The 27,212-nt window shown below is 50.9% G+C and overlaps 1 protein-coding gene across 2 annotated transcripts in view; it reads left to right on the top strand.

Annotated features, from left to right (window-relative positions):
• ache (acetylcholinesterase (Yt blood group)) overlaps window positions 1-27,212 on the top strand; it is a 60,105-nt gene that overhangs the window by 20,085 nt on the left and 12,808 nt on the right. The window contains exons 2-4 of one of the 2 annotated variants that reach the window (XM_069919987.1): window positions 10,139-10,265; window positions 12,005-13,528; window positions 20,641-20,807. In XM_069919987.1, coding sequence (XP_069776088.1) covers window positions 10,210-10,265; window positions 12,005-13,528; window positions 20,641-20,807 — 1,747 coding nt within the window. In that variant the 5' untranslated portion in view covers window positions 10,139-10,209. The remainder of the gene's footprint in view (window positions 1-10,138; window positions 10,266-12,004; window positions 13,529-20,640; window positions 20,808-27,212) is intronic. The other variant, XM_069919988.1, reaches the window with a different exon arrangement.

Below are 27,212 nucleotides of genomic sequence, written 5' to 3' on the forward strand. Positions count from 1 at the left end.
CAGTATTGATCAAAACTCATCTTATTTACCAGCTCTTCATTCGTATGGTACATTGGAAGTGTATCTACCCCTCTGGTCAGAGATTTTGATCATTTCCACGGTCACATTGTAAACCATCAGGACTCCCTGAGATGTGGCTGTTGAACACCACACCACCCCCCCACCCCCCCGATTCTGTGGCAGAAAGAGGATCACTGGAGTCTCCCCACCCCCCAACCTCCATCGACGTGATCTACCAGGATCATTGTCTGATGAGGGCAAAGTCATCAAGGACCCCCTCCACCCCCACGCGCAGCAGCTGCTCCTGTCGGGGGTAGAGATCCAGGAGGATCAGAGCCAGCACCACCAGGCTGAGGATCAGCTTAATGGGAGGAACGGCTCACACTGACCATGTGAGGCTCTCTCTCTTATATGTAGAAAACAGAATTTATTTGCATAGATGGAATACTTCCCCTGTCTGTCTGTGTGTTATGTCTGGTTGTGTGTCTGCGTGTTTTGCACCAAGGACCGGAGAACGCTGTTTCGTCAGGTTAGACTTGAGCAACCAGATGCTCAAATTTGACTCTGCTAGGGCCAAGGGACTGTAACCCTGGGCCACACTGTCCATTATCTCTTACCTTCTGGGGACATTGAGAGTCAGGATGTTGGACTGCATTGTCTGTGCCAACATCCCCAGGAGCAGCGTTGAGGGTGGGGAAACTCGAAAGTCCGCAGGTAGTAAAGGCACCCAGTAAGGGCTGGAGGAACTCGGCCGGTCTCGCAGGTCAAGATATGTGGCTGATGTTTCCTCAAAGGATAAGCAAAGGAAGGGAGCGGGAGGAGGAGGGGATGTCCAGACCAACAAAAGATGTTAATTGGATATTATAGACAGCCGCAATCGCATCACTAACACTGTACTGTCAACTAGCCCATGCGCGAGCTCCGCGATGCCACGTTAGTTGAACTGAGCAGGGAGCAGTCGGCCCGCTGTGGGCATCTCCCCCTCCAATTGTGGACCGCAAAGTGGTTTGGTTTACCTCGCCTGCCGACTCGTTCGGTTATTCAGCAGCCAATAGCGAACAGGCAGGGTATGAGGAGGGATGGGCATCGATTTTGGCTCTGGGAAAGGAGACAGAGGTGAAAGGAGTGTGGGAGGGAGAGAATGAGGGAGGGAGAGGAAGAGAGAACGAGCGGGAGAGAAAATGAGAGGGAGAGAAAGCAAGAACGAGAGAGATAACGAGAGAGAATGAGAAGAGAGATAACAAGAGAGAGAATGGGAGAGAGAGCGAGCAGGAGAGAAAGAGAGAATGAGGGAGAGAAAGAAAACAAGAGAGGGAACAAGAGAGAGATAATGAGAGAGAGAATAGAGAGATAAAGGTAACGATAGAGAATGAGAGAGAGAATGAGTGAGAGGATAAAGCGAGAATGAGAACAAGAAGGAGAGAAAGAACGAGAGGGAGAGAGAGAGAGAAATCACTAGAGGAAAGTAGACAGGGGAAGAAGCTGGGTTTTAACTGAAACGGGGAACTCGATGCTAATGCCACCTGGTTGGCGGGCATGTACCCCACTGCTTGCTCTGCCTATCTGCAGAATGAGACATTGTACCAAAGTTGCGCTCTTCACTGGTTCGATGCGAAGAGGCAATGGGGGAGGGGGGGGAAGCAATCAACTTCCCCAAGACCCTTGAGCCAAATTCACACTTGATCTCCTTTGTCCTGCCGCATGCAAATCGGTCGTCCCATTTCCTACATCCCAGTTCTGCTCTCTGAGGCCCTGTTGTTGCCCAGAATCGAGACGTGGCTGCTTAAATACAAGCCTTTATCGCCCCCCCACCCCACCTTAAAATTGTCATAAGTGCAATATTGTTTCCCTGGGTCCAGCTGTGACACCATTTTAATAGATTCAGTGGACTCTTAATTAACACGCAACCCTCAAATGTCACTGACCACTTGCTATGGAGAGGTCAGCCAAGGGTTAAGAACTGGTATTCCTCTTAGAGATTTATTGATGAATACAAAACATGCAGTCTCTTTAAACAGTCGCTCTGTGGTTATTCATGGGCCTTGACACCCCCTACCAAGCATTGAAATCACCCACCCACCATCAACAGTGAAGAAACCTTTCCTGCTGGACAGCTGTACCCTTTAAATAGCCTCAGCTGATTGAGGGAGCTTGATTTGTCCCCGGTGCTGGCACCATTTTGCGGTACATGCCCACCCCCTTTCATTTATTTCAGTTCTGACTCTTGATGTCCTTCCCCCATCCCCCCCATCCCCCCCGGGAGATCTGGAAGAAAGAGGGCAATAGGGGGGGAAAATCAGGTTCCTGGTTTGGGAGCAGTGGCCTTCAAAACATTTTATTCCCATGCACCGAACTGCCTGAAGGGATCGCTGGGACTCAGGGGAGGGCCACCTCTGAATTGGGACGAGTCACCCGGTAAACAGGCCATGTCAGGCCACAAGTACCACCCCCCCCCCCACCTCACCTCCATGTACTCGTGGACGGAATGGCCTGCTGCATAGCTAAATTCAAAGGTTGGCCACCACCCCCCCAACACCACCATCGGGGTTCTGTGATTAGTAAGGGTCGCTCAAGGTGGGATGTGGGTGGGAAGAAAAGGTTTGAAACCCACTATTTTAATTGTCCCTCATTGACTCGCTCTGTGCACCGTTTCAGAGCTCCAAAGGAAATGGGCCAATGACGATGTTTCCTCAAGCAAAATATTTCAGTACCAATTAGGTCTGGAGCAGTGGTTCTCAACCTTCCCTTCCCACCCACGTCCTACCTGAAGTAATCCCTGACTAATCACAGAGTACCGATCCCACTCACAACCCACTTGAAATAATCCCTAGGCCATCGGTGCTCCGTGATTAGTCAGGGGTTGCTTAAGGTGGGACGCGGGTGGGAAGGGAAGGTTGAGAATCACTGCTCCAGACCCAACTGATACTGAAATATTCTGTTTGAGAAAAATTGTCATTGGCCCATTTCCTTTGGAGCTCGGAAACCGTGCACAGAACGAGTCAATGAGGGACGATTAAAACAGTGGTTTTCAAACCTGTTTCTACCCACCAACATTCCACCTTAAGCAACCCCTGATTGATCACAGAGCACCGATGGCCTAGGGATTATTTCAAGTGGGATGTGAGTGGGATCGGTACTCTGTGATTAGTAAGGGATTACTTCAGGTAGGACGAGCCTTCCTGCTTCTGATCTCCCACGATTCTCCCAGAGACAGCCCCCTTTTTCATGTGAGCGGAAAGAGAAAGGTTGAGCCCCACTGTTTTAGAGCATTCGACCGCTTGCAAAATGGATATTTTGGAAAAGGAATGACCAGTCGGGCCGTCTGCCCTCATAGCTTTCTCCCAGCCAGTGCTTGATCTGTGGGGTTGACTGTATAGAGATTGTGCATTTCCTCTGTGGCCACGTCCAGCTTCTCCTGTGTTCACTCCCGGCTACAAGTTCCTCCTTGTGTTGGCGACGGACTGATGAGTCAGTTCGAACATAAGAAATGGGAGCGGGAGTCGGCCCTCCGGCTCCGCTGAGATCGTGGCTGATCTCCACCAACCTGCCTTTTCCCCATATCCCTTAATTCCCCGACGATCCAACCGCATCTTAAATACATTTACTGAGGTCGCCTCCACTGCTTCAACAGGCAGCGAATTCCACCCTCTGGGAAAAGCAGTTCCTCCTCATCTCCGCCCTAAATTTACTCCCCTGGATCTTGAGGCTATGTCCCCTAGTGCTCGCCTCCCTCAACAAAGGGAACAACTCTTACCCATAGGCATCGGAAAGGTAGTAAATTGCAGAGAATTAAAGTGGGGGGATAACTCAATGCTGGTGGTGGTGCCAACCAGACAAGCATATCGCTCTACGTCGACGACAGGCTGAACTGGACTAATCGTACGATGGGGGATGGGGAAGATGGTGTACTTTCCGCAGTGGCCCTCCTCCTCCCACCACCGCCTGTTGCGCTGATGTGGCCACCATCGATAAACATCCTTGAGGTTCAGCGAATAGTTCAGCGTGTCTGAGGAATGCAGACAGCGGCTGTGAGAGTGAAAGAGGAAAGATTTGTGGCTGACCTCCAGGCTTCGGGATCGTTTGGGCCGTTTTCACTGGCTTGCCAAAGTGGTCAGAGGTCCATCTCTGGTAGAATCGTAGGGCATTGAAAAATGCCTTACCTTTTGGTAATATTTTCCAAAGTCTTGCTGATAGGAAACAGAAATATAAAAGCAGGTGTGAACATGACAAACTGCTCGAAAGCAAGAAAATAACTGGGCTGAGGCCTGAAAGTCCACAGACACTACGAATGTAGTTAAAAACGCCCAGAATAGCTGGAGGAACTCAGCCAGTCTCGCAGCGTCCATACATTACTGACGTTTCGGGCCTGAGCCCTTCTTCAAGGAATCAGCAAAGGAGAGAGAAGGCATCAGATAAAGGCTGAAGACTGGCCGGGGGTGGGGGGAGGAATCCAGACCCAAAGCAAAAGATGGTAATTGGATACAATAAGAGGAGAGGTGAGGATTTTAATTTTTTGAAAGGTGACAGTGAAAAGGGAAGAGAGAGAGAGGGAGGAAAGGACATAGGGAGAAGAAGATAGCAGGCCGGGGGTGGGGTGTGTAACGGAAACTGGAGAAGTCAATGCTAATGCCATCCGGTTGGAGGGTAGCCAGGTGGAAGATGAGGCCCCTTTTCCACTGGCACCCTGTTCCAGGAATTAACAGGGAATTTACTGGGACAGAGTCCAGTGGAAAAGGAACACTGTCCGAACACCAGTGTCAAATGACGTCATTTCACTCCGGGGATTAACCCCCTTCTTGTATCCCTGGTGTTTGCTGGTAAAACCAATGGAAAATAAACAGCAGAAAGTCACCTGTTTCCAGTTAAAGGTTAAACACCCCGATCCCCGGGGGACGAGCTGTGTTCAGTGGAAAAGCAATTAATGTCCCACTTAAGGGCAGCCCAGCAGAAACAGCACAAAGGTCTTCCTAACCTGGGGCACTGCCCGGCCCATTCACTGGGATGCCAGTGGGAAAGGGGCTGTAGATGGATAGGGTGGATGACCAGCAGCCTGTTTTCTGGGGTGGGAGTAGCAAACACCAGAGGACAAGTGCACAAAGTGAAGTTGAGGGGTAAGAGAGTTGCGGGGGCCTGGAATGCCTTGCCAGGGGTGGTGGTGGAGGCTGGAACATTGGGGTATTTAAGAGACTCTTAGACGGGCGTGTGGATGGAAGGAAAATCGAGAGCTGCGGGGTAGGGAGGGTTTAGCACTTTTTTTAAGGAATACACATCGAGGGCCGGAGGGCCTGTACTGTGTAGGATGTGCATAACACACAGGCCTAGGTAGAGGCATTGCCCAATCCCGCTTCTACATAGAACACTACATCACAGTTTAGGCCCTTGATGTTGTGCTGACCTATATTGTCCTTCAAAAAAAAACCCAAACCCTCCCTACCCAGTAACCCTCTATTTTTCTCTGATCCATGTGCCTGATTAATAGTCTCCGAAATGGCTCTAATGTTCCAGCCTCCTCCACCATCCCTGTTAATGCCTTCCAGGCCCCCACTGTGTATAAAAAAATTTAAAATCTGACGTCTCCCCTAAACTTCCCTCCCTTCACTTTGTACAGACATCCTCTGGTGTTTGCTGATCCTGCCCTGGGAAACAGATGCTGGCCATCCACCCTGTCCATGCCCCTCAGAATCTTGTCAACTTCGATCTAGTCTCCTCTCATCCTTCGATGCTCCAAAGAGAAAAGTCCCAGCTCTGCAAACCTTGTCTCATAAGACTTGTTTCCCAATCCAGGCAACATCCTGGTGAATCTCCTCTTCCTCCTCTCCATAGCCGCCACATTCTTCCTCGAATAAGGTGACCAGAACTGAACACAATAGTCTAAGTGTGGCCTCACCAGAGATTTGTAGATTTGCCTCATGACTCCTGAACTTAATCCCCTGATTAATGAAGCCCCACGCTCCACAGGCCTTAACTGTTCTATCAACCTGTGTGGCGACCTTGAGAGATCTGTGGATTTGGACCCCAAAGCCCCCCTCTGTTCCTCCACCCTGTTAAATATCCCATCATTAACCCTGTACACCGCCTTCAAGTTTGACTTTCCAAAATGCATCACCTCACACTTATCCAGATTGAAATCCATCTGCCGCTTTTCCACCCAACTCTGCATCCTGCCCATATCCTGTTGTGACCTATGACAACCTTCTACACGCTTCAAAACACCTCCAACCTTTGTGTCATCCGCAAACCCATCCTTCCACTTCTTCGTCCAGGTCATTTATAAAATTCAGAGAGAGCGGGGGGGGCGGATCCGAGAACAGATCCCTGCAGAATACTTTCCGTCCGCTACTACTCTCTGCTTCCTATGGGCAAGCCAATTCAGAGTCCCCACAGTCAAAGATTTGCGGACCCCGTGCCTCGTGGCTTTCTGAATGAGTCTCCCACGGAGTGGGGGGCCTTGCCAGACGCCTTTCCAAAATCCCACTCAAAAAAGACTCAATTAGCCTCGTGGGGTGGAATGATGCCACTCCAGCAGAAACCTAGGGGAGGGGGGTGCTGGAGAGACACCCCAGGTCAGATCTGCAGAGTAAAGGCAGGTCAAACAAGCCAATATGCTAGAAATCCCCCCTGCGCCCACCTGGGTAGAACACTATATACTCCAGCCCCACACCGCCAGCCCCCACCCCAGTCTGACAGTGCTGATGCCACATGCCCCCCTATTCCCCCCCCCCCCGGACCGATGCAGTGCCCCACCATATCACGATCACAAGATAAAGGTACAAAAGGCGGCCACTTGGCCATTGGAGTCTGTTCCGTAAATCTACACTAAGCTACTCTACACTTGTTCCAATTTCCGTCCTTTTCCCCATATCCCTTGATACCCTCATTAATGAGATACTTGTGTGTTTCTTGTTTAAATACTCCCAGTGATCTGGATTCCACTGCTGTATGCGGCAGCGAGTTCCACAGATCTACGACCCTCTGGCTAAAGAAGTTCTTCCTAATCTCTGTTTTATAAGGATACCTCTAATTTTCAGACTATGACCCCCCTTGTCCTCAATTCATCCACCAAGGGAAACATCTTACCCGCATCCACCCTATCTAAACCTTTTAAAATACCCCAATGCCCCTCAAATTAAGATTCTTTCTGACAAGATTATGAGAGGCATGGACAGGAAAGGATCTTTGACCTGTAACATTAACTTTTTCTCCTTCCGCAGCAGAAACTTTGCCACATTTTATAATATTTGTTTTTAATGGCAAGGACCAAAAACAAGGAATCACTTGCACGCCGCCAGCCCCCATATACTGAGCTGATATCCAGGAGCTCTGATCGTTAATGTCTGGGATGTAATTGCCCGAGTGCGGCTCTGGAAGTGAGTCCCAGTTGTCCTATCAATCACTTTCTCTGGCATTTCCCATGTGACTTCAACATCCGACCATCCAGGATGTTGCCTGCATGGGAGAACGTGGCTTATGAGGCAAGGGGAGCAGAGCCGAGGCTTTTCTCTTCAGACCGAAAAAGGATGGGATGGATTCAGGGTCAGCGTCATGTTGGGGGTTGGTGGAAGGGGGGGAGGAATTCGTGGGCCATGATCCCCCCCCAAATTAGGTTATTGTGCTGTCACAACATCCCCACCCCTCGGTCCGACACTACTCAACCCCTGTCCACTGCCAGCCTCCCCTGACCCCTGACCCCGGTCCAACACTGCTCCTGCCACACGTCCCCCACCCCTTGGACCGACACAGTCAAAAAATCAGTGCCCCGCCAGAGGTATCCTAATGCCTCTCGATTAGATTTGTTCTGACGCTGACAAGATTCTGAAAGGCATAGACAGAGTGGACGGTCACCACTTTGTTTCCCATGGTGGGAGAAGCAAACACCAGAGGACGTCTATACAAAGTGAAGGGAGGGAAATTTAGGGGAGACATCGGGGTGGGTTTCTTTTTAAATGCAGAGAGTTGTGGAGGTCTGGAATACCTTGCCGGGGGTGGTGGTGGAGGCTGGAACAATTGGGACAGTTAAGGGACTCTTAGACGGTCACATGGATGAGAGGAAAATAGAGGGTTACGAGGCAGGGAAGGTTTAGGGGATTTTTTGGTGGGTCAACACAACATCGAGGGCTGAAGGGCCTGTACAATAGTGTTCTATATAATCAGGTGCAAATTTACAGAAGTGTTGGGAGGACTCAGCAGGAGGCAAAGATATACAACCCAACATTTCCAGGCTCACCCCAACACACTGTATGACCAGTTATTTTCAGAAGGTCGGCTTCCTGGAAAAAAATATGGGGGGTTATGATAGACAACTTCAAGCTGAGTGAAAAGATCATTTCAGATTTGCTGTATCACGTCGGAAGTTGGAGGGGCATTCATTTAACTTTCATGGAACTTAGCGGGTTTAATCGTGTGCTGGCACATCGTGGCAGTTTGACTGACCTAAAAACCTTTTGCTGCTGACTTGTCGTAAACACCAAGCGCCTGAACCTCTCCTGGCTAACCTCCCAAGTGGGACCTTGTCAAAAGCCTTACTAAAAGTCCATATCGACCACATCTGTCGCGCCTTTGCTGGTCACTTCCTCGAAAGACTCTATAAGATTGGTTAAACATGCACAAAGCCATGCTGACCATCCCTCATTAGTCCCTGGCTGTCCAAATAATTGTATATCCGATCTCTTCGAACACCTTCCAATAATTTACCTCCTCCTGACGTCGTCCTGTAATTTACAGGGTAGACAGAATATGACGGGAAATTTACAAAATTACGGTACGCAATAGGGAAATTTTAAGGTGATTTTCGTGATCAGCAGCCCAAAATCCATAAAAGATGCCCTAAAGTGTTCAGGAAGCAAGATCTCTGCAGCCCACCCCTCCCCACCCCCCCCCCACACCCTGTATAACCTGCAGTTTGAAAGCAATCGGGACCGGGATTCGAATCCCACGCTAAGTTTGTATGTTCTCCCCGTATCTGTGTTGTGGGGTTCCACGGGGGGGGGGGGGGGGGGGGGGGCTCCAGTTCCCTCCCACCATTCAAAAATGGACCGGGGGTCAATTGGGTGTAATAGAGCTGCACTGGCTTGTAAAAATCAGAGAAAGAGAAGCAAAGACCCCCCCGCCCCCGCCCCATGTCTGTAGATTCGCATCTAGGGCTCCCGCAGCCCAGTCAAAGCCATCAGCCACCCAGATCCGAAGCTTCGACGCGGTCAGGGACCCTTTAGCTCCTTCAGCACCAGGGTCCCCCCCCTTAAGCCGGTCTCTGTGACCCCCTCGGTGGTCTTCTGTGGGGCCACCTCCTCAGTGTGTGATCTCCCCTGCCCCTTGTCCCCCATTTCCCCAGAGTCTGCAACCCCCCCCCCCCCTGAGATCGCTGCTGATTGCGGGCACCACAGTGGGTCTTGGGCCCACCCCCACCATGGCTGAGGGACTTTAAACGAGAGCACCGCCGGCTCCTTTGACGGGCCATTTACAGCCTGCACGGTACGGGGCAGTTGCACCCTGCTGGGGTGGGAGGAGGGGAGGGAGCACCGTGACTCTGCTCCCTACTCTCCGGGGGGGGGGGGGGGTCTGCACCAGCAGCAGCGCCACCATATCGTGGCGTTCACTGGATTGCATGCTACTCACCCTCCTGGCTCAAAAATGGTCCTGAGCCGTAAGGAGATCTGATCCGCTCATCAAATTGGACGCCAGCCCAGCCAGAGGATGTTTGAAGTCGTCCTGAGATCGGGGACATCCCATTGCCATACAGAATTCTGGCACCAGCTCTCTTGACCCAGCATTGTATGCCCCTTCTAAGCCAAACATTTAATAGAATGTTTATTTATAAAGGATTGCATTTATTTATGGTGTTGGGCTTTAGTGTGTTTATTTATAAGAGCTGAGCTTGGGACATCTGCTGCAAACTAGCTTTAACAACGCTGGCCCGATGCAAGGCCCATCCACTAGCCAAGTCGAGCTTATTGTCATCCGATTGTTCAACCCGACGAAATGGCGACCTCCGGTCCTCGGTGCAAAACGTGCCCACCAGGTTCTAGATGGTCATGACGCGCACACAGCCAAACAAAGCATACGCAGGACAAGTGTCCGTCTGTATGAATAAATAAATATAGTTTCATGAATATGAGAGTCCCGATGTATTCCTTTATTTCAGTCGGGCACTCCCGAGTGGGATTGCAAACAAGGATGGGATTCTGGCTTGAATATTAGCGTTGGCAACAAGAAATGGTCTGGCTTCTTCTTCTTTGGCTTGGCTTCGCGGACGAAGATTTATGGAGAGGGTAAATGTCTGACTTATATTAATGTAAAATACAGATTGGTATAATATAATTTTTTTGCATCAGCTCTATCTTACCCCGCAGAAATTGCCTAAATTAAATGTCAATATATCGCACATGTTTTAGAGCAGGGGTTCTCAACCTTTTTATTTCCACTCACATCCCACTTTATGTCAACCCTAGGCCATCGGTGATTAGTCAGGGGTTGCTTCAGGTGGGAAGAAAATGTTTGAAAACTCCTATTTTAACCGTCCCTCATTGACTCATTCTGTGCACCGTTTCAAAGCTCCAAAGGAAATGTGCCAATGGCAATTTTTCTCAAGTAGAATATTTCAGTGACAATTTGGTCTGGAGCAGTGATTCTCAACCTTCACATCCCACCTGAAGCAACCCCTGAGTAATCACAGACCAGCGGTGTCCTGGGGATGACTTACAGTGAGATGTGAGTGGGAAGAAAAAGGTTGAGAACCATCGGTTTAGATTCAATGAAGAAATGGGAATATTTTAGCTGTTGTAAACAGTCACTTTCAAACTGCACCCCCCCCCCCCCCCCACCCCACCAAACTCTCATCTCACCTTAAGTAATCCCTAGGCCAAATGAGATGTTGAGTGTCCACGGAAGGTCACGAGTTAAATGAAGTCTGGGGAACTCGGTGCTCTCCGCTCTCTCTACCAGTTAGTGTAGTGGAGGGTGGACATGCCTGGTCCTCCTGACGTCCGCGATCATCTCCTTCCTCTTATTCACGTGGAGACTCAGGTTGTTACTCTCGTATATAAAGTGAGATCAAATCGGGTTCAATGGGTCCGCAGAGAGACAGGTCCAGGCTAAACGAAGAATGATCTTTATTGCAAACATGGGGAAGTAGTAACAGGGCACCAAACAACATCGGACACGGCGATCTCCGATACCAGTGACAGCTTGCTCTCTCTCTCATACCTCCGAGCAATAATATTCAGTGACCAGCACACTCTTACTATACGGGGACTTCAACATGTACTCCCAGTTCCCTGTTCCAATGGGGTACGGCCCAATGCTAAGTATTTCCACACAAAACCGTAGTCCTACTTTCAGTGTAGAGCACACCTTACCAATGACTCCTCCGGCGATGTCCACAGTTCACGGCCTGTCGCCCAGCAGCGTTCATAGTCAGGGCCAAGGAGCAGAGAGACTAGTCGGCCACAGGTGGTGGGCTTTTTAAAGTGCAGTGAGCTGACCAGGTTGGCCCAGGTGATCACCAAGGGAGTTAAAGGGGCCAATGGTCAGGTGTGCACCAATGGGGGGGGGCAGAGTCTGACCTTGTTTGGCAGTTGATGCGACTACTGACTAGGTTCCAGGCAGAGAGGTCACAATCTACACCTATACCAGGTAACAGACGGAGAGGCCACGTGTCCCTCCACAATCCCTGCTCCCACCAGGTTCCAGATGGTCACGTGAACCTCCACAATCCCCACTCCCACCAGGTTCTAGATGGTCATGTGACCCTCCACGATCCCCACTCCCACCAGGTTCTAGATGGTCACATGACCCTCCACAATCCCCACTCCCACCAGGTTCTAGATGGTCACGTGACCCTCCACAATCCCCACTCCCACCAGGTCCTAGATGGTCACGTGGCCCTCCACAATCCCCACTACACCATACCATGAGATTTTCTGTTTTATAATTTCAGATTTGCAACCTTGTTGATTTTTCAGAAATTCAGGAATTATTCTTTCATTTCCCCTCTTTTCTTCCCTTCCAGTTGCAAATCAGTTGGGAGAACAATGAACCTGCTGCTCACCTCTGCGCTGGGCACGCTTCTGCTCTCGCTCACACTGTGCCAGACAGACGACACCTCTGAGCTCCTGGTTAACACCAAGTCGGGAAAAGTCATGGGAATAAGAATCCCTGTCCTCTCCAGCCACATCACCGGTTTCCTGGGGATCCCCTTTGCTGAGCCTCCAATTGGGAACATGAGGTTCAGGAGGTCAGAGCCCAAGAAGCCCTGGTCGGGGGTCTGGAACGCTTCCACCTTACCCAACAACTGCCAGCAGTACGTTGACCAGCAGTTCCCTGGATTTCCAGGTTCGGAGATGTGGAATCCGAACAGAGAGATGAGCGAGGATTGCTTGTACCTCAACATCTGGGTGCCTTCTCCAAGACCAAAAAGTGCAACAGTCATGGTGTGGATCTATGGAGGTGGTTTCTACAGTGGGTCCTCGACATTGGACGTCTACAATGGGAAGTACCTCGCCTACACTGAGGGGGTGGTGCTGGTCTCCCTGAGCTACCGGGTAGGCGCTTTCGGCTTCCTCGCCCTCCACGGCAGCCAGGAGGCGCCGGGAAATGTGGGCCTCCTCGACCAGAGGATGGCGCTGCAGTGGGTGCACGACAACATCCAGTTCTTCGGCGGGGACCCCAAGACGGTGACCATCTTCGGAGAGAGTGCCGGCGGCGCCTCGGTCGGCATGCACATTCTCTCCCCGGGGAGCCGAGGCCTCTTCCACCGGGCCATCCTTCAGAGTGGCTCGCCCAATTGCCCCTGGGCATCTGTGTCCGTGGCCGAAGGCCGTAGGAGGGCGGTCGAACTGGGAAGGAACCTCAACTGTAACCTCAACAGTGATGAAGAGCTTGTCCAGTGTCTGAGGGAAAAGAAGCCTCAGGAGTTGATTGACGTGGAGTGGAACGTCCTTCCCTTTGACAGTGTCTTCAGGTTCGCCTTCGTCCCCATTATCGATGGGGATTTCTTCCCGACCTCCATAGAATCGATGATGAACTCAGGCAACTTCAAGAAGACTCAGATCTTACTGGGAGTCAACAAGGACGAGGGCTCATTTTTCCTCTTGTACGGATCACCAGGTTTCAGCAAGGACACTGAGAGCAAAATCTCTCGAGAAGACTTCGTGTCTGGGGTCAAGCTAAGTGTCCCCCATGCCAATGACATAGGGTGGGATGCTGTCACCCTGCAGTACACGGACTGGATGGATGAACACAATGGCATAAAGAACAGAGATGGATTAGACGACATCGTAGGGGACCACAACGTCATATGCCCCTTGATGCACTTTGTCAACAAGTATACCAAGTATGGTAATGGCACCTACCTGTACTTCTTCAACCACCGAGCCTCAAACCTGGTATGGCCAGAGTGGATGGGCGTCATCCACGGCTATGAAATTGAATTTGTCTTTGGGCTGCCACTGGTGAAGGAGCTGAACTACACGGCAGAGGAGGAGGCGCTGAGCCGGAGGATCATGCACTACTGGGCGACTTTCGCAAAGACTGGGTAAGCAAAGAGCAAGGTAGCAAAAACGCAAAAAGAATAATAATCGTGTAACAATTACAGCACAGAAACAGGCCCTTCTAGTCCACACTTTCTCCCACCCATAACCCTTCATTCCTCTCCCATCCATGTACCTACCCAACTTCTCCTTAAACACTAAATATCGAGCCTCCCTCTACCACTTCATCCAGAAGTTCGTTCCACATACCCACCACTCTCTGAGTAAAGAAATCCCCCCCCACCCCACACACTTCCTCTAACTCTCTGCCCCCTAACTCTCAGCCATGTCCTCTTGTCTGTATCCCCTCCTTTCTTAAAGGAGAAACCTCTCCACGTCCACTCTGTGACTGGTAAGGGGTTGCTTAAGGTGGGAGATGAGTGGGAAGGGAAGGTTGAGCACCACTGCTCTAGACCCAATTGCTACTGAAATATTTTGCTTGAGAAAAATTGTCATTGGCCCATTTCCTTTGGAGTTCTGAAATGGTGCACATAATGAATCAATGAGGGACGGTTAAAACAGGGGTTTCCAAACTTTTTCTTCCCCCCCACATCCCACTTTAAGCAACCCCTGACTAATCACAGAGCACTGATGGCCTAGGGATTACTTAAAGTGGGATGTGAGTGGAAAGAAAAAGGTTGAGAACCACTGGGTTAGGACATTATTTCCTGGAGTGTAGAAGAATGAGGGGAGATTTGATATAGGTATTTAAAATTATGAGGGGGACAGAGTAAATGTAGTTCGGCTTTTTCCACTGAGGATCAGCGAGATACAAACCAGAGGATGTGGATTAAGGGTGAAAGGGGAAAAGTTGAAGGAGAACATGAGGGAGAACATCTTCACACACAGAGGCCGGTAGGAGTGTGGAACGAGCTGAAGCGGTGAATGTGGGCTCAACTTTAATACTTAAAAGAACTTGGGCAGGTACATGGATGGGCTATGGACTATGGACTGGGCGCAGGTTTTTGGAAAGTAAAAGGTTGAGAACCACTGATCTAGGCAGAATAATAATTCGACACAGATTAGAAGAGCCAAAAACAGGATGGTCATCAAGAGTTGAGGCAAAAGATGAAAATGTAGCAGCAGGGTCTGTAAAGAGGTGGCTAAATAACAGGAATCTCTTTTTGTAGATGGGAGGGGGGAATGTAGGAAATTTGCTTAATGTTTTTGTGCTCCAATACCTGAGTTTTAAGGAACATTTTCCAGAATTTTCAGGGGAAAGCGTGTAGGACAGAGTCGATGTAGAAAGGCTGTTTCACCGTGGTGGAAGAGTCCAGGACAAGAGAGCACAATGTCAGGATTGAAGGGCGTCCGCTCAGAACAGAGGAATTTCTCTGGCTGGAGGGCGGTGAATCTGTGTGGAATTTGTGGCCAAGGGCGGTTGTGGAGGCCAGGTCATTGGGTGTATTTAAGGCAGAGGTTGACAGGTTCTTGATTAGCCAGGGCATCAAAGGTTATGGGAAGAAGGCCGGGCAGTGGGGCTGAGTGGGGAAATGGATCAGCTCATGATTACCGAAATAGTTCTTGCCATGCAAAAGTTAACTCCCTATTTTTGGCCCAAAAATCTGGTATTTTCCCTATATTGCATGTAAAATTTGACCCTCCCCTTTATTTTTGGCCATGAATGCCACCCATCCGAGCTCCCAAATCCCCAACCGCTGACTCTGGGCTGGGCCCCAGCTGCCCACCCATCCGAGCTCCTGATGCCCCAACTGCAGACTCTCGCCCAGGCCCGGCTGCCCACCCATCCAAGCTCCCAACACCCCCACCGTGGACTCTCGCCTAGGCCCCGGCCACCCGCTCATCTGAGCTTCCAGCGCCCCAACCACTGAATCTCGCCAAGACCCTGGCTGCCCGCCTATCCGAGCTCCTGAAGCCACAACAGCGAACTTTCACCCAGACCCTGGCCTCCTGCTCGTCCTAGCATCTGACACCTTGAACAGCGCATGTATTTACATGGTCAAAAGTAGAATGCATATAATAGTCAACCTTCTAAATTTTAATCTAAGATTGGTCCACAGAATTCGTATATATATGGTAAATGGCAGGGCAGACTTGATGGACTAAATGGCCTATTTCTGCCCCTCTGTCTTGCAATCTTCAAGGAACAGTAAGGAGGATAGCAGAGGGTCACCACAGAAAAACTGGGCAGATGGGTGGCAAATATAGTTTAATACTTGCCAATGATACATTTTGGTGGGAAGAATGAGAGAAGGCATAAAGGTGGGATGGACAACCCTCGGACTCAGGAGACTGCAGGTTCTGGAACTTGAAACTGAACCCAATCCACTAGAGGAGCCCAGCAGATCGAGCAGCATCTATGGGAGCTAAGGAATGGTTGACGTTTCAGATCAGAACTCCTCATCAGATTTCAGATTCACTGGCAGGGTATATACATGACGTCACATACAACCCTGATATTCTTTTTCCTGTGGGCGCGGCAGAATTACCACTTTGTAGTTGTGCAAAAAAACGTACACAACATACCCATTTAAACAAATAAACAAACTAACTGTGCAATACAGAGAGGAGGAAAAAAAGTAAAACTTGCAAGAATCCTTAAATGAGCCCCCTGGTTGAGTTGGATGTTGAGGAGTCTGATGGTGGAGGGGGAGGGCTGTTCCTGAACCTGGTGGTGCGAGTCTTGTGGCACTGAGACCTCTTTCCTAATGGCAGCAGCAAGAACAGAACGTGCGCTGGGTGGGTGTGGGGTCCTTGATGATCGCTGCTGCTCCCGACAATGGCATTTCCCCCCTTGACATTCTCAATGGTGGGGGAGGGTTTTGCCTGTGATGTCCTGGGCTGCATCCAAGATTGGGAATGGAGAGCAAGGAAACCAGTGTAAAGGGAGAAGTCTGTCAAGTGGGATTGGTGAACCAGGGGGAGGTGGATAGAGGCAGGTGCCAGGCCAAGGGGGAGAAAGAGGGGCAAGAGAAAACTGGGGGGAGGGGGCCCAGGAGGAGGGAGATGAGCCACATGAGGTGGGGTGCGTGCTGAGGAGACATGGATGCCAGTGTTGGAATCTGAGTTAGGTGCCATGCTGTTACAGCGACTGGAGTTCGAATCTGTCACTGCCTGTCAGGAGCTTGCACGGGTTTCTTCTTGGTGCTCTGGTTTCCTCCCACTCTTCAAATCGTAGCTTAATGGGGTATATTTGGGCAGCAGGCTCGTGGGCCAGAAGGGCCTGTTACCATGCTGCATGTCTAAATTTAAATTTAGAACCAACCTTTTTCTTTCCACTCACATCCCACTTTAAGTCATCCCTAGGCCACCAGTGTTCTGTGATCAGTCAGGGATTGCTTAAGGTGGGATGTGGGTGGAAAGAAAAAGTTTGAAAGCTACTATTTTAATCGTCCCTCATTGACTCATTCTGTGCACCATTTCAGAGCTCCAAAGGAAATGGCCAATGGCCATTTCTCTCAAGCAAAATATTTCAGTACCAATTGGGCCTAGAGCAGTGATTCTCAACCTTCCCTCCCCACCCACATCCCACCTTAAGCAACCCCTTACACGGTCGGGGACCCTTCAGCATCTTCAGGACCCCCTCGCATCCCAGTTCCGATACATGGTAACCCCTTCAGCCAGTCTCCACAGAGCACCAATGGCGTAGGGGATACATAAAGTGGGATGTGAGCGTTAAGGGAAAGGTTTAGAACTCCTGGGTTAGAAGGTTTGGAGGGTAGTAGAGACTGGGTGGCGCTAGTAGTAGTGGTGTGCATGTATGTGCACGGTGGGGGTGGGGTAGAGAATGGAAGAATCAAGTGGGGAGATGGGGGTGGTGAGGGATAGGACAGGAGGGGGGGAGTTGACCTGGGTCAGGAATGAGTGGGATTTGAAGTTCTCAGGACCTACCACTGAACTGTGGATGGCCCAGGCAGAATATCAGCTGTTGACCTTCGAGGTAGTGTCGGGCCTTATTCTGGTAGCGGAGCAGATTCAGGGCAGACGGAAGGGAGGCAAAGTTGGAATGGGAGCTCAGGGCGACTAATGTGGATCCTGAGGTGATCAGTTCCCAAGTGGCAGATCCCAATTTCCAATATGGCAGTGAATTCGTGGGGAGTGAGGAGTGGAGATACAACGCTTCCACGGGGTCCAATCGACTGCCATCAGCTCCACGCAGGCCTGTTAAAGGAGCCGACAGTAATTTTATTTAAAATCCAGCGATTGCGGGGTCTGGGCCCAAGATGCGAGCGCCTCTGATCGGCAGCGGCCATGAGAGGGTTGCAAACTCCAGGGGAGTGGAGAACTGGAGCAGGGTGGCAGGAAGCAGGGAGACCACCCCCCCACCCCCCAGTTCGAGAAGGGGATGACCCACGGGATGGTGACCACAGTGACAAACCAACAAGAGGGGGCTCCGCAGCTGACAGACTCGTGCATTAGGCCAGGTGGGGGGGGTGGTGCACTGACAACTTGAAGCGAGGAATCCCACAGAAGCCAGGAGATGGCTGTTGGAAGATCCACGCAGGGCTGCAGACAGCTGGAGACTGACTCAAAACTGGCTGGGGGGGGGGTGAGGGTCGTCAGGATCCGAGGGGCCGCTGAAGGGTCAGAGGTCGGGCGGCCGATGGCTCGGACTGGAGCCCGTGAGCTGCGGAAGCACTGGAGGCGAATCCATGGGCACTCGATGGCTCTGGGAGTGGGGGGGGGGGGGGGGGGGGGGACACCCTGCTTCTCTTTCTCTGACTGTAAGAGGCTCTTCAGAGCAATTTCTGCTGACAGCAAATCTGTCCACCTCACAGCATTTAACATAACACCATTACAATGACAATAAATTGAATCTTGAAGCCCTCATTTGGTCTGTGATGTCCATGAGGCTGACATCAGGAGTTCTGAAAGGTACTAGCTCTATTGACCACAGTGGAGGGGACAACCCATTCAGGTCCCCCGGAGTGGAGGGCCACGGAGTTGCAGAAATGGCAGACAGGGAGCGGAAGGGTGGCTGTGGCTGTCAGCAGGTTTGCATCAAAGGTACTTGGCTTCTGGACTGGAGATCAAGAAAGGAGTCTGAAGTGATCCGTGAATCTGTGGGCTGAACGGTGTTACAGCGGCACGGGTTCGAATCCCGCACTGTTTACACGTTCTCCCCGGGATTTTTCCCCTCCAGGCGGCTCCGGTTTCCTCCCACCCTTCAAAAATGTACCAGTTTGTGGGGGGGGGATTGCCAGCGTCCTCCCACTCTCCAGAACATGCAAGGGTTGTCGGTCAAATCAGTGGAGTGATTGGGTGGCGCAGGCCAAAAGGGCCTGTTACCGCACTGTGTGTCTAAAAATTTAATTTCAGACTGGAGTTTAGTGGCAAAGTTGGTCAAATCAACAAGTTGCTGTGGATACAGGAAGCGTTCATCAGGGTAGGTTCAGAAAAAAGACCATTCCATATGGCCAACAAAATGGCCACCAGAAGAGGGACCCACTTGGCGCCCTTGGCAACAACTTTGATTTGAAGGAATGGAGGCATCAAAAGCCAAATTGTTCAATGTCAGAAGTTCGGCCGGGTCTATGAACGTTAGCGGAGGGAGGTTGGTCGGAGCATTGTTCCGCGGAGAGGCGGGTGGCTTTGAGACCTTCCCGATGGAAGTGGACAGAAACCGATGAGCGGGGGCACCGGAAGCTGTCCAACAGGTGAAGGGCGTGGGGAGGTATCCCGGATGTAAGCTGGGATTAGAGGGAGAGAATGGGGTAGATGCAACTTGGGCCTTGGGCAAAGAGTGCAGGGCCAGGTTGGAGGCCGCGGATGGGAGGTCCGATGCGACGAGGCCTCTGGCACAGTGAGAGGCAGCGGCCTGGTGTTCATTGGCAGAGGGGTAGTCACGAGGAGGTTAGTGCCTGCTTTCAGTGAGGTAGTTCAGCAGCCCACTACGGTGCACCTCTCCCACTCCCTTGCCTGCGGGCTTGATTGGGGTTGGTGCAGAGCTGTGCAGGTTGAGGTTTGAATGGGTAGGTGAAAACAAGGAAGGGATGTACAGAATAGAAACCATTGGGTCAAGATATAGAAGACATAAACTAACATGGTTAACACGTTGTCAAAGGGCTCAGCCCGAAACACCTTTGCTCTAAAGAACACCGCTGAGTTTAAAAATGTTATAAATGTAGACATACAATAGACAATAGACAATAGGAGCTGGAGTAGGCCCTTCAGCCCGTCGAGCCAGCACCACCATTTTACAGATCATGGCTGATCACTACTATCAGTACCCCTTTCCAGCCCAGTAACGGGCCCTTTCGGCCCATGGCCCATGCCGACCAAATACCCCAATTAACCTTCATCCCCCCCGCTACGTTTTTGAAGGGTGGGAGGAATCCAGAGCCCGCCACCCCCTGGAGGAAACCCACGCAGACACGGGAAGAACACGCAAACTCCTTACAGACACCAACCACCGGGATTCGAACCCGGGTCCCAATCGCTGGCGCAGTAAGGGCGTGGTGCTACAGGAAAGATATCGACAAGATGGAAATAGCACGGAGAAGGTTTACTGGCTGCTGGGGCCTACCAGTTGCCCTAATAATTACAAGAACAAAGACTGAGGGGAACAATAGGCTTTACTGAGCAGAAGACTTGAGCTGGCCCGGATCCAAGCTAGGGAAGTGCAAGGAAGAGAGAGGGGCTCGACCTTCATGGCCTAGGTCACAGGGAGAGTGTCATCAGAGGGCAGGCCAGCCCAAGCCTTTACCGGCCAATGAATACCATTACACTGGTAACCATGTTGCTGGGACTTCGGGAACTGAGTTACAGGGAAAGGTTAAACAGGCCAGGACTTTATTCCCTGGAGCGTAGAAAAATTTGATGGAGGTATTTAAAATTATGAAGGGTCGAGACAGAGTGAATGTAGATGGGCTTCTTCCATTGAGGGTAAACTAGACGACATGGGTTACGGGTGAAAGGTTCAGGGGCAACTTCACACAGAGAGTAGCGGGAGTGTAGAAGAGGCGAATGTGGGCTCAGTTTTAACGTTTTGGACAGGTACACGGATGGGACTGGGTGCAGGATGGGACGAGGCAGAATAATTGTCTGGCACAGTCTAGAAGGGCCAAAGGGCCTGTTTTTTGTAATGTAATGGTCTGTTACACTGCAGGCATTGTTGTTTCGCTCCCTTTGGACCTCCTCTTTCTTTCTTTTGCAGAAACCCAAATGAACCCCACTCACAGGAGACCAAATGGCCTCTCTTCACTACCAAGGAGCAGAAATTTATTGACCTCAACACGGAGCCCCTGAAAGTCCACCAGCAGCTTCGAGTTCAGATGTGCGTGTTCTGGAACCAGTTCCTTCCCAAGCTCCTCAATGCCACAGGTAATGTGTTTGCTTGCCACATGCAGGAAGTTCTAATCCACATCAAAACCTTTGGTGTAACCGTTGCCCACCTCCCTATCTCTCCCATGATATCATCCAAATGGTGGACGCGCCTCCCCCCCCCCACCCCACATCATGCCCTCGCCGGTGTTGGAGAGAGCTGGGCTCAGGTTCTGCAGCTCTCCTGGTGCGGGGAAGGAGGGGTGCGAGCTCTGGAGTGGCCACCCCTCTCCCAACAACGGTGCGGACCACACTGGGATCAAGGGTGTGTTGGTTCGTTGGGCCCAGGGTCACTCCTGCTGTCTGAGTGGCTCATTAACTGCCCAAATTTCCACCACCACCCCCCCACCTCCAAATGCTCTGTCTTCCTCCCCATTTGTCAAAGAAAGGCGGGTTGGTAGGTGACCAATTATCCCAGGTGGATAATAGAACTGCAAGGAACATGGGGAGAACAGATGGCAGGATAAAAATTCACAGGGGAAATGGGGTACCTTCAGGAACTAGCACAGACTGTGGGCTGTGTGGTCTCCTACGTTGTAAGGCTTGGCGGAAAATGTCCGTGCGATGCAGTCTCAACAATGGAAGTCGTCCTCCGTCTTCTTCAGGGGGTACCACAGAGCCCAGAACTCCATCTAAGGCTTGGCCAGAGTTCACGTTTTACCATTAGTTCCCTTGCGTTTGACACAGGTAACCATGAATATTAAATTGTCCACCGTGCAATTGTATGATGAACGCAAACTCTGAGAGCTTCCTTGATCCATCAATGCTGTTCTGCCCAATGGCACTGAGGAAGGCCACCTGACAGCCGACTGGGAAGCGGCCCCCCCTTTAAGGGCCTGCCAGTGGCTCAGTAACAGCAGGGATCGGAGCTGCCTTGGCACTCCAAGTTCCCCAGCCTTCCCCTTTGCCCTGCCGGGCGAGCATCACGCCTCACTGCCCTCAGCCCACGGCAGAGGGAAGCGCAGCGACGGGATGCAGGTTGGATACATGGGTGAGTCTCCCCCCCACCCCCGCTGTGTCCTGCTGCCCAAAAAAAAGTGGGAAGAGTGATCATCGCCAGATCACGAGGCATCGGGGGAGAAAAAGGCCATTCAGCCCATCAAGTCTATCCATTTCCCCACTCACCCCCACTCTGAAGAAAGCCCCACTATGGAGAAAGGATTCAAATATTAAGACAGGGAATTATGCATTCAAAGAATTTTTGTAAAATCTTTCTACATTTTAATTTGTTCATTTTAATTCTATGTTTTGAGTTAACTTCTTCCCTTTTTTTTTATTTTTAGCTTGTGATGGAGAACTGTCTAGCTCCGGGACATCTAGTTCTAAGGGGAGCAGTTTCTATGTTTTAGTTCCCATTGTGTATCTGATCTTTTATTAAGCCAATGTAGTTCCCAGGGTGTGTGGTATTCCGAGTGCAAGTCCATGCAGGAGGGCCCAGAGAAGGAGGGATGTTTGTCAAGAGTTCGCGTGTGATCCAGGACCAGTCAAATTTGGCGAGTGGATTAGGGTGACATTGGATTCATATGTAGGCCCAAGCTCCCTCCCGTCGCCCAGTCCTGAAAACGTATCCCCCCCCCTGCACATTATACGCAAAAACCCTTCATCATACGCCATACGCCGAGTGCTTCTCCCCTTCAAGCCCCCCCCCCATTCTCAACGCCTCCCAACCCCTGAACTCCTCCTCAACCCCAAAGCCCTCTAACCAACCCCCTCCTCAGGTTTATTGTCAGAGCATGTGCGTGGCATCACCTACAACCTCATGATTCTCCTTCCCATGGGCAAAGCAGAATCACCACTCACTGGTGGTGCCAAAAGACTGTAGCCAACTGCTAATAAATAAGGGCGGAATGGTTGGTGTGGTGGTCGGCACCACGCCGATACAACGCCAGAGACCCGTGGGTTCAAATCCCGTGCTGTCTGTATGAAGGTTGTACGTTCTCCCCAAGTCTGCATGGGTTTTCCCCAGGGACTCCAGTTTCCACCCACCATTCAATACGTATGGGGAGGGGGGCATTATTGGGGCGGCAATTAGGCGGCACAGACTCGTGGGCCAAAAGGGCCTGTTTCCATGCTGACTAACTTTAAACATTATAGTGCAGTAAAGGCCCTTCGGCCCATGATGTTGCAGTGACCCATAGACACGATATGGTAACAGGCCCTTTAGGCCCACGAGCCCGTGCTGCCAAATTTACACCCCATTGATCTCCATTACCACCCCCACCCCAATACATCCCCCCACCCCACGAGAAAACCTGTGCGGACGCAACAGGGAGAGCGTCCCAACTCCTGACAGACAGCGCAGGCCTCGAACCCCAGTCCCGATTGCCAGCACTGCAAAGGCAGTGGCGCCAACTGCACTGCCCTTAGAACAAAGCCGAAACCCTCCCCGCCTCATAACCTTGTTCTTCCCGTGTCTGCGTGGGGTTGAGAACATACTGGGGTGGGGTGGGGTTAGGGTTATAATTGGGCATCGCGGGCTCGTGGGTCGGAAGGGTCCGTCACCATCCTGTGCATCCAAGTTTGTTTTTAAAAAGTGTAAACAACATGACTGAGGAGAAAATAAATCAACGAAAGGGGCCGAAAGTCATTCACTCCGCTCCCTCAGTGGTCCCTGACTCACTCGCGTTCCCAGCCTTGCACGCTTCTCTATCTCAGAGAATACCCTGCTCCCTTCCTTCCTCATGCCTCTCCCCTTTCGTAACCCCAGACCCGATACCCTGCCCACCTTTAACAAAATTGTATGACTGGAAAACTCCTGTTAAGCAACAGGTTCAGTTGAATATATTATAGCCTTGGTTGTATTTCAATGCTCTATTAATGTCCACTCGACGCTGGGATCTGAAGCAAAGAGGAATCTGCTCGAGAGACTCAAATGGTGGGGGGGGGGGGGGGGGTGGGAAAGGAGGGAATTGGGTGGGACCCTGAATCAAGAGAGGCGAGATGGGGGAGAAGGCGAGAGGGGGGCCAATCGTGGATCGCTCACCATTTCAAACCCCTGCCCACTCTCCCATGGACCTGTCCACCCTCCGTCTCCAGCCCCGGTCCTCGTTCAAATCTGGGCCCCACGTGTCATTTGTCTCCTCCTCCCCTCCCCTTCCCCCACTCCTGCCCCACCTGGCCCTCCACCCATCTCTCTGCCCCCCCTGAGTCCAGAACCCATCCCCTCGCTCTTCCCCCATCCATCCAGCATCCTTCACCCTTCCCAGGTTGACCTGTCCCCCCTCCCCCCACCAGACTCTGTCCTCTCACCTTCTCTTTATAGCATCCAGCTCCCCTCTCCAAGAAGTGCCAACTGTCCCCCCATCACTGACGGTGCTTGGCCAGTTCGTTCCTCAGCAGATTGCTTTTTGACCATGTGGTCACAACTGGTGCTACCAATGTATTTTGTCTCCTCTAACCTGGCTCCCACTTCGGCCTTGAGCTGTTTCTCAGGTCGTTCACCTTAGCAGTTTAACATGTCCCTGTTTCCCAATAGACGAGTGCGTTTTCAATATCCACCGCGGCATCTTTGCAGTTAAGAACTTGAACGTCTGTGGGTAAGTCTCCCCAGTAGCCAGTCGCTGCCCCCAACACACACCCGGTCTGGTAACTAGGAGCGCGTGTCTGTTGTCTGTTTGCCACCCTCCCACTTCTACCTTCTCCCCTTCTCTCTCTCCCTCTCTGTCTGCTTCTTTTACTCTCTCTCTCTCCGTCCTTTCTCTACTGCACTATGTCCTCTCTCTCCATCCTTTCTCTACGTTCTCTCTCTCCATCCTTTCTCTACGTTCTCTCTCTCCATCCTTTCTCTACGTTCTCTCTCTCCATCCTTTCTCTACGTTCTCTCTCTCTATCCTTTCTCTACTGCTCTACGTTCTCTTTCTCCTCTCTCTCTATCCTTTCTCTATTGCTCTACGTTCTCTCTCCATCCCTTCTCTACTGCTCTACATTCTCTCTATCTGTCCTTTCTCTACTACTCTACGTTCTCTCTCCGTCCTTTCTCTACTACTCTACGTTCTCTCTCTGTCTCTACTGCTCTACATTCTCTCTCCTCTCTCTATCTCTCCATCTTCTCTCTACTCCTCTGTGTTCTCTCTCTCTCCTTTCTCTCTCTCTCCATTTTCTCTCTACTCCTGTTTTCTCTCTCCATCCTTTCTCTACTCCTCTGTGTTCACTCTCTCTCCTTTCTCTCTCTCTCTCTCCCTTCATTCTATCTCTCTTTACTTTCTCTTCCCCTCACCCAATGGGAATGTCCTGTTGGGATGCTTTTCCAACGTAACCCAGCTGGGGATATAATGGGAGGGGTGGGGTGGTGTTTCTCTGACCTGCTGACTTATTTACAATCAAATCACAAGAGCTCTAGAAAATTGTGCAAGGTGGTTGGCCATTGTTCCTGCTGGTTGTTCATGTTTGTATCATAACCTCCTCTGTGCTTTGGACCTCAATTCCCTCATCTTTCAAAAATGTATCCACCTCCTCCTTAAATCCTCTGAATGATCTCATCTGGAGAGTCCCAAAGAATACTTTGGAATTAAAGCAGTGAGAAAACCCAGTAGAGGATTCCAAGGTCATGCGACTGGGTGTATAAGACAATCCCCAGAACTTCCTCTCCCAAGTTCTATGACAGTAGGTATCTCACCAACCCCATGTCAGCCTAAGTTAGGATGAGGAGATGACTAATGCTTTTTAGTTGCATTGCCATGGGTAGGGGGATCCGCGTGATGGACATACCACCGGTTCAGCCAGAGATCCAAGAAGTGGCAGGCAGGGGTGCACACTTTGTGGCCTTCTGTGCGCCGGAGAAACAGGGTGGGGGGGGGGATCCCTTCGCTTGGCAATCTCCTGGTGGGCTGACCCCTTCGATTCCGTGCCCCACTCCTGGAGAGTTCCAAAGAATGCTTTGGAATTAGGGAAAGGAGTAGAGAATATGGTTGGTGAGCGCAACGCCTTTACAGCGCCAGCGACCGGGACTTGGGTCCAAATCCCGCGCTGTCTGCCAGGAGTTTGTACGTTCTCCCTCGTGTCTGTGCGGGTTTTCTCCAGGAAGCTCCAGTTTTTTTCCCATTGGGGGTAGGTTAATTGGGTGTAAATTTGGCGGCACGGCCTGGTACCGTGCTTAAAAATTAAAATAAATACTCAGGAGTAGAGGATTCCAAGGAGTTGCCAACTTCCATGACAGAATTTGTTTTCCGGTTGCTTGAGGCTGCCGGATGCTTGAATTCTAGACACCAGGGACTTTACTGTAACTGGAAATGAGAGGGTGGTTGGGGGGGGGGGGGGGGAGGGGGGAAACCAGGTTCTTGAGTCATGAATACAGGAGTTGGGATGTTATGTTGAAGTTGTTTAAGTCATTGGTGAGGTCAAATTTGGAGCATCTTATGCAGTTCTGGGCACCAAACTATAGGAAGGATATTGACAAGATTGAAAGAGTGCAGAGAAGATTTATTAGGATGTTGCCGGGTCTTCGGGAACTGAGTTAGAGGGGAAGATTAAACAGGTTAGAACTTTATTCCTTGGAGCAAAGAAGAACAAGAGGAGGTTTCATCGAGGTTAATGAGGGGGATGGACAGAGTGGGTGCAAGTGGGCTTTTTCCACTTACATTGGGGGAGATAAATAGGAGTTTTAAGCTGAAGGGAGAAAGGTTTAGGGGGAACGTTAAGGGGAAGTTCGCCATTCAGAAAGCAGTAGGACGAGCTTCCATTTGGTATGGCAAACACGGGCACAATTGTGTGTTTTAAGAATAAATTGGATAGATACATGATGGGAGACGTCTGGAGGGTTAGGGAATGGGAGCAGGTCAGTGGGACGAGGGATATGATGGTCAGCATGGACTAGAGGGGCCAAATGCCCTGTTTTTTTTTACTGTGCTGTAGCATTCTACGGGTGACCAGTGCAAGAAGGACAAGTTACCCCCCCCCCCCCCCCACAACCCCTCAGATGACGGATGTCCTTGCAGGAAGGTTTGCTCAGGAGGGTTTAAACTGGTAAGGCAGTGGAATGGGACGCAGAATGACTTCCGCAGGTAGGGAGGTAGGCTCGCTGAAGGAGAGTAGAACAGGCTGGTGCAGACCAAAGAGAGGGCAGAGACAAGAACGACGCCTGCCGACAAACTCACAGGGCAGCTGAGGGCAAGGATCAGTTCTTGGAATCATCATCTTGTTTACAATCAGCGAGAACATTTTATGAAGTGAAATGTACTGAATTGTAAAGCCCAGGAAAGTGCGTTGCACACAGAGTGTGTACCAGGGGTTCTCAACCTCTCTCTTTCCACTCACATCCCACTTTAAGTCATCCCTAGGACATTGGTGCTCTGTGATCAGTAAGGGATTGCTTAAGGTGGGATGTGGGGGGAGGGGAAGGTTGAGAACCACTGCTCCAGACCCGATTGGTACTGAAATATTTTGCTTGATAAAAATTGTCGTTGGCCC

Source organism: Narcine bancroftii, chromosome 2 (genome assembly GCF_036971445.1).
Source record: "Narcine bancroftii isolate sNarBan1 chromosome 2, sNarBan1.hap1, whole genome shotgun sequence".
Lineage (NCBI taxonomy): Eukaryota > Metazoa > Chordata > Chondrichthyes > Torpediniformes > Narcinidae > Narcine > Narcine bancroftii.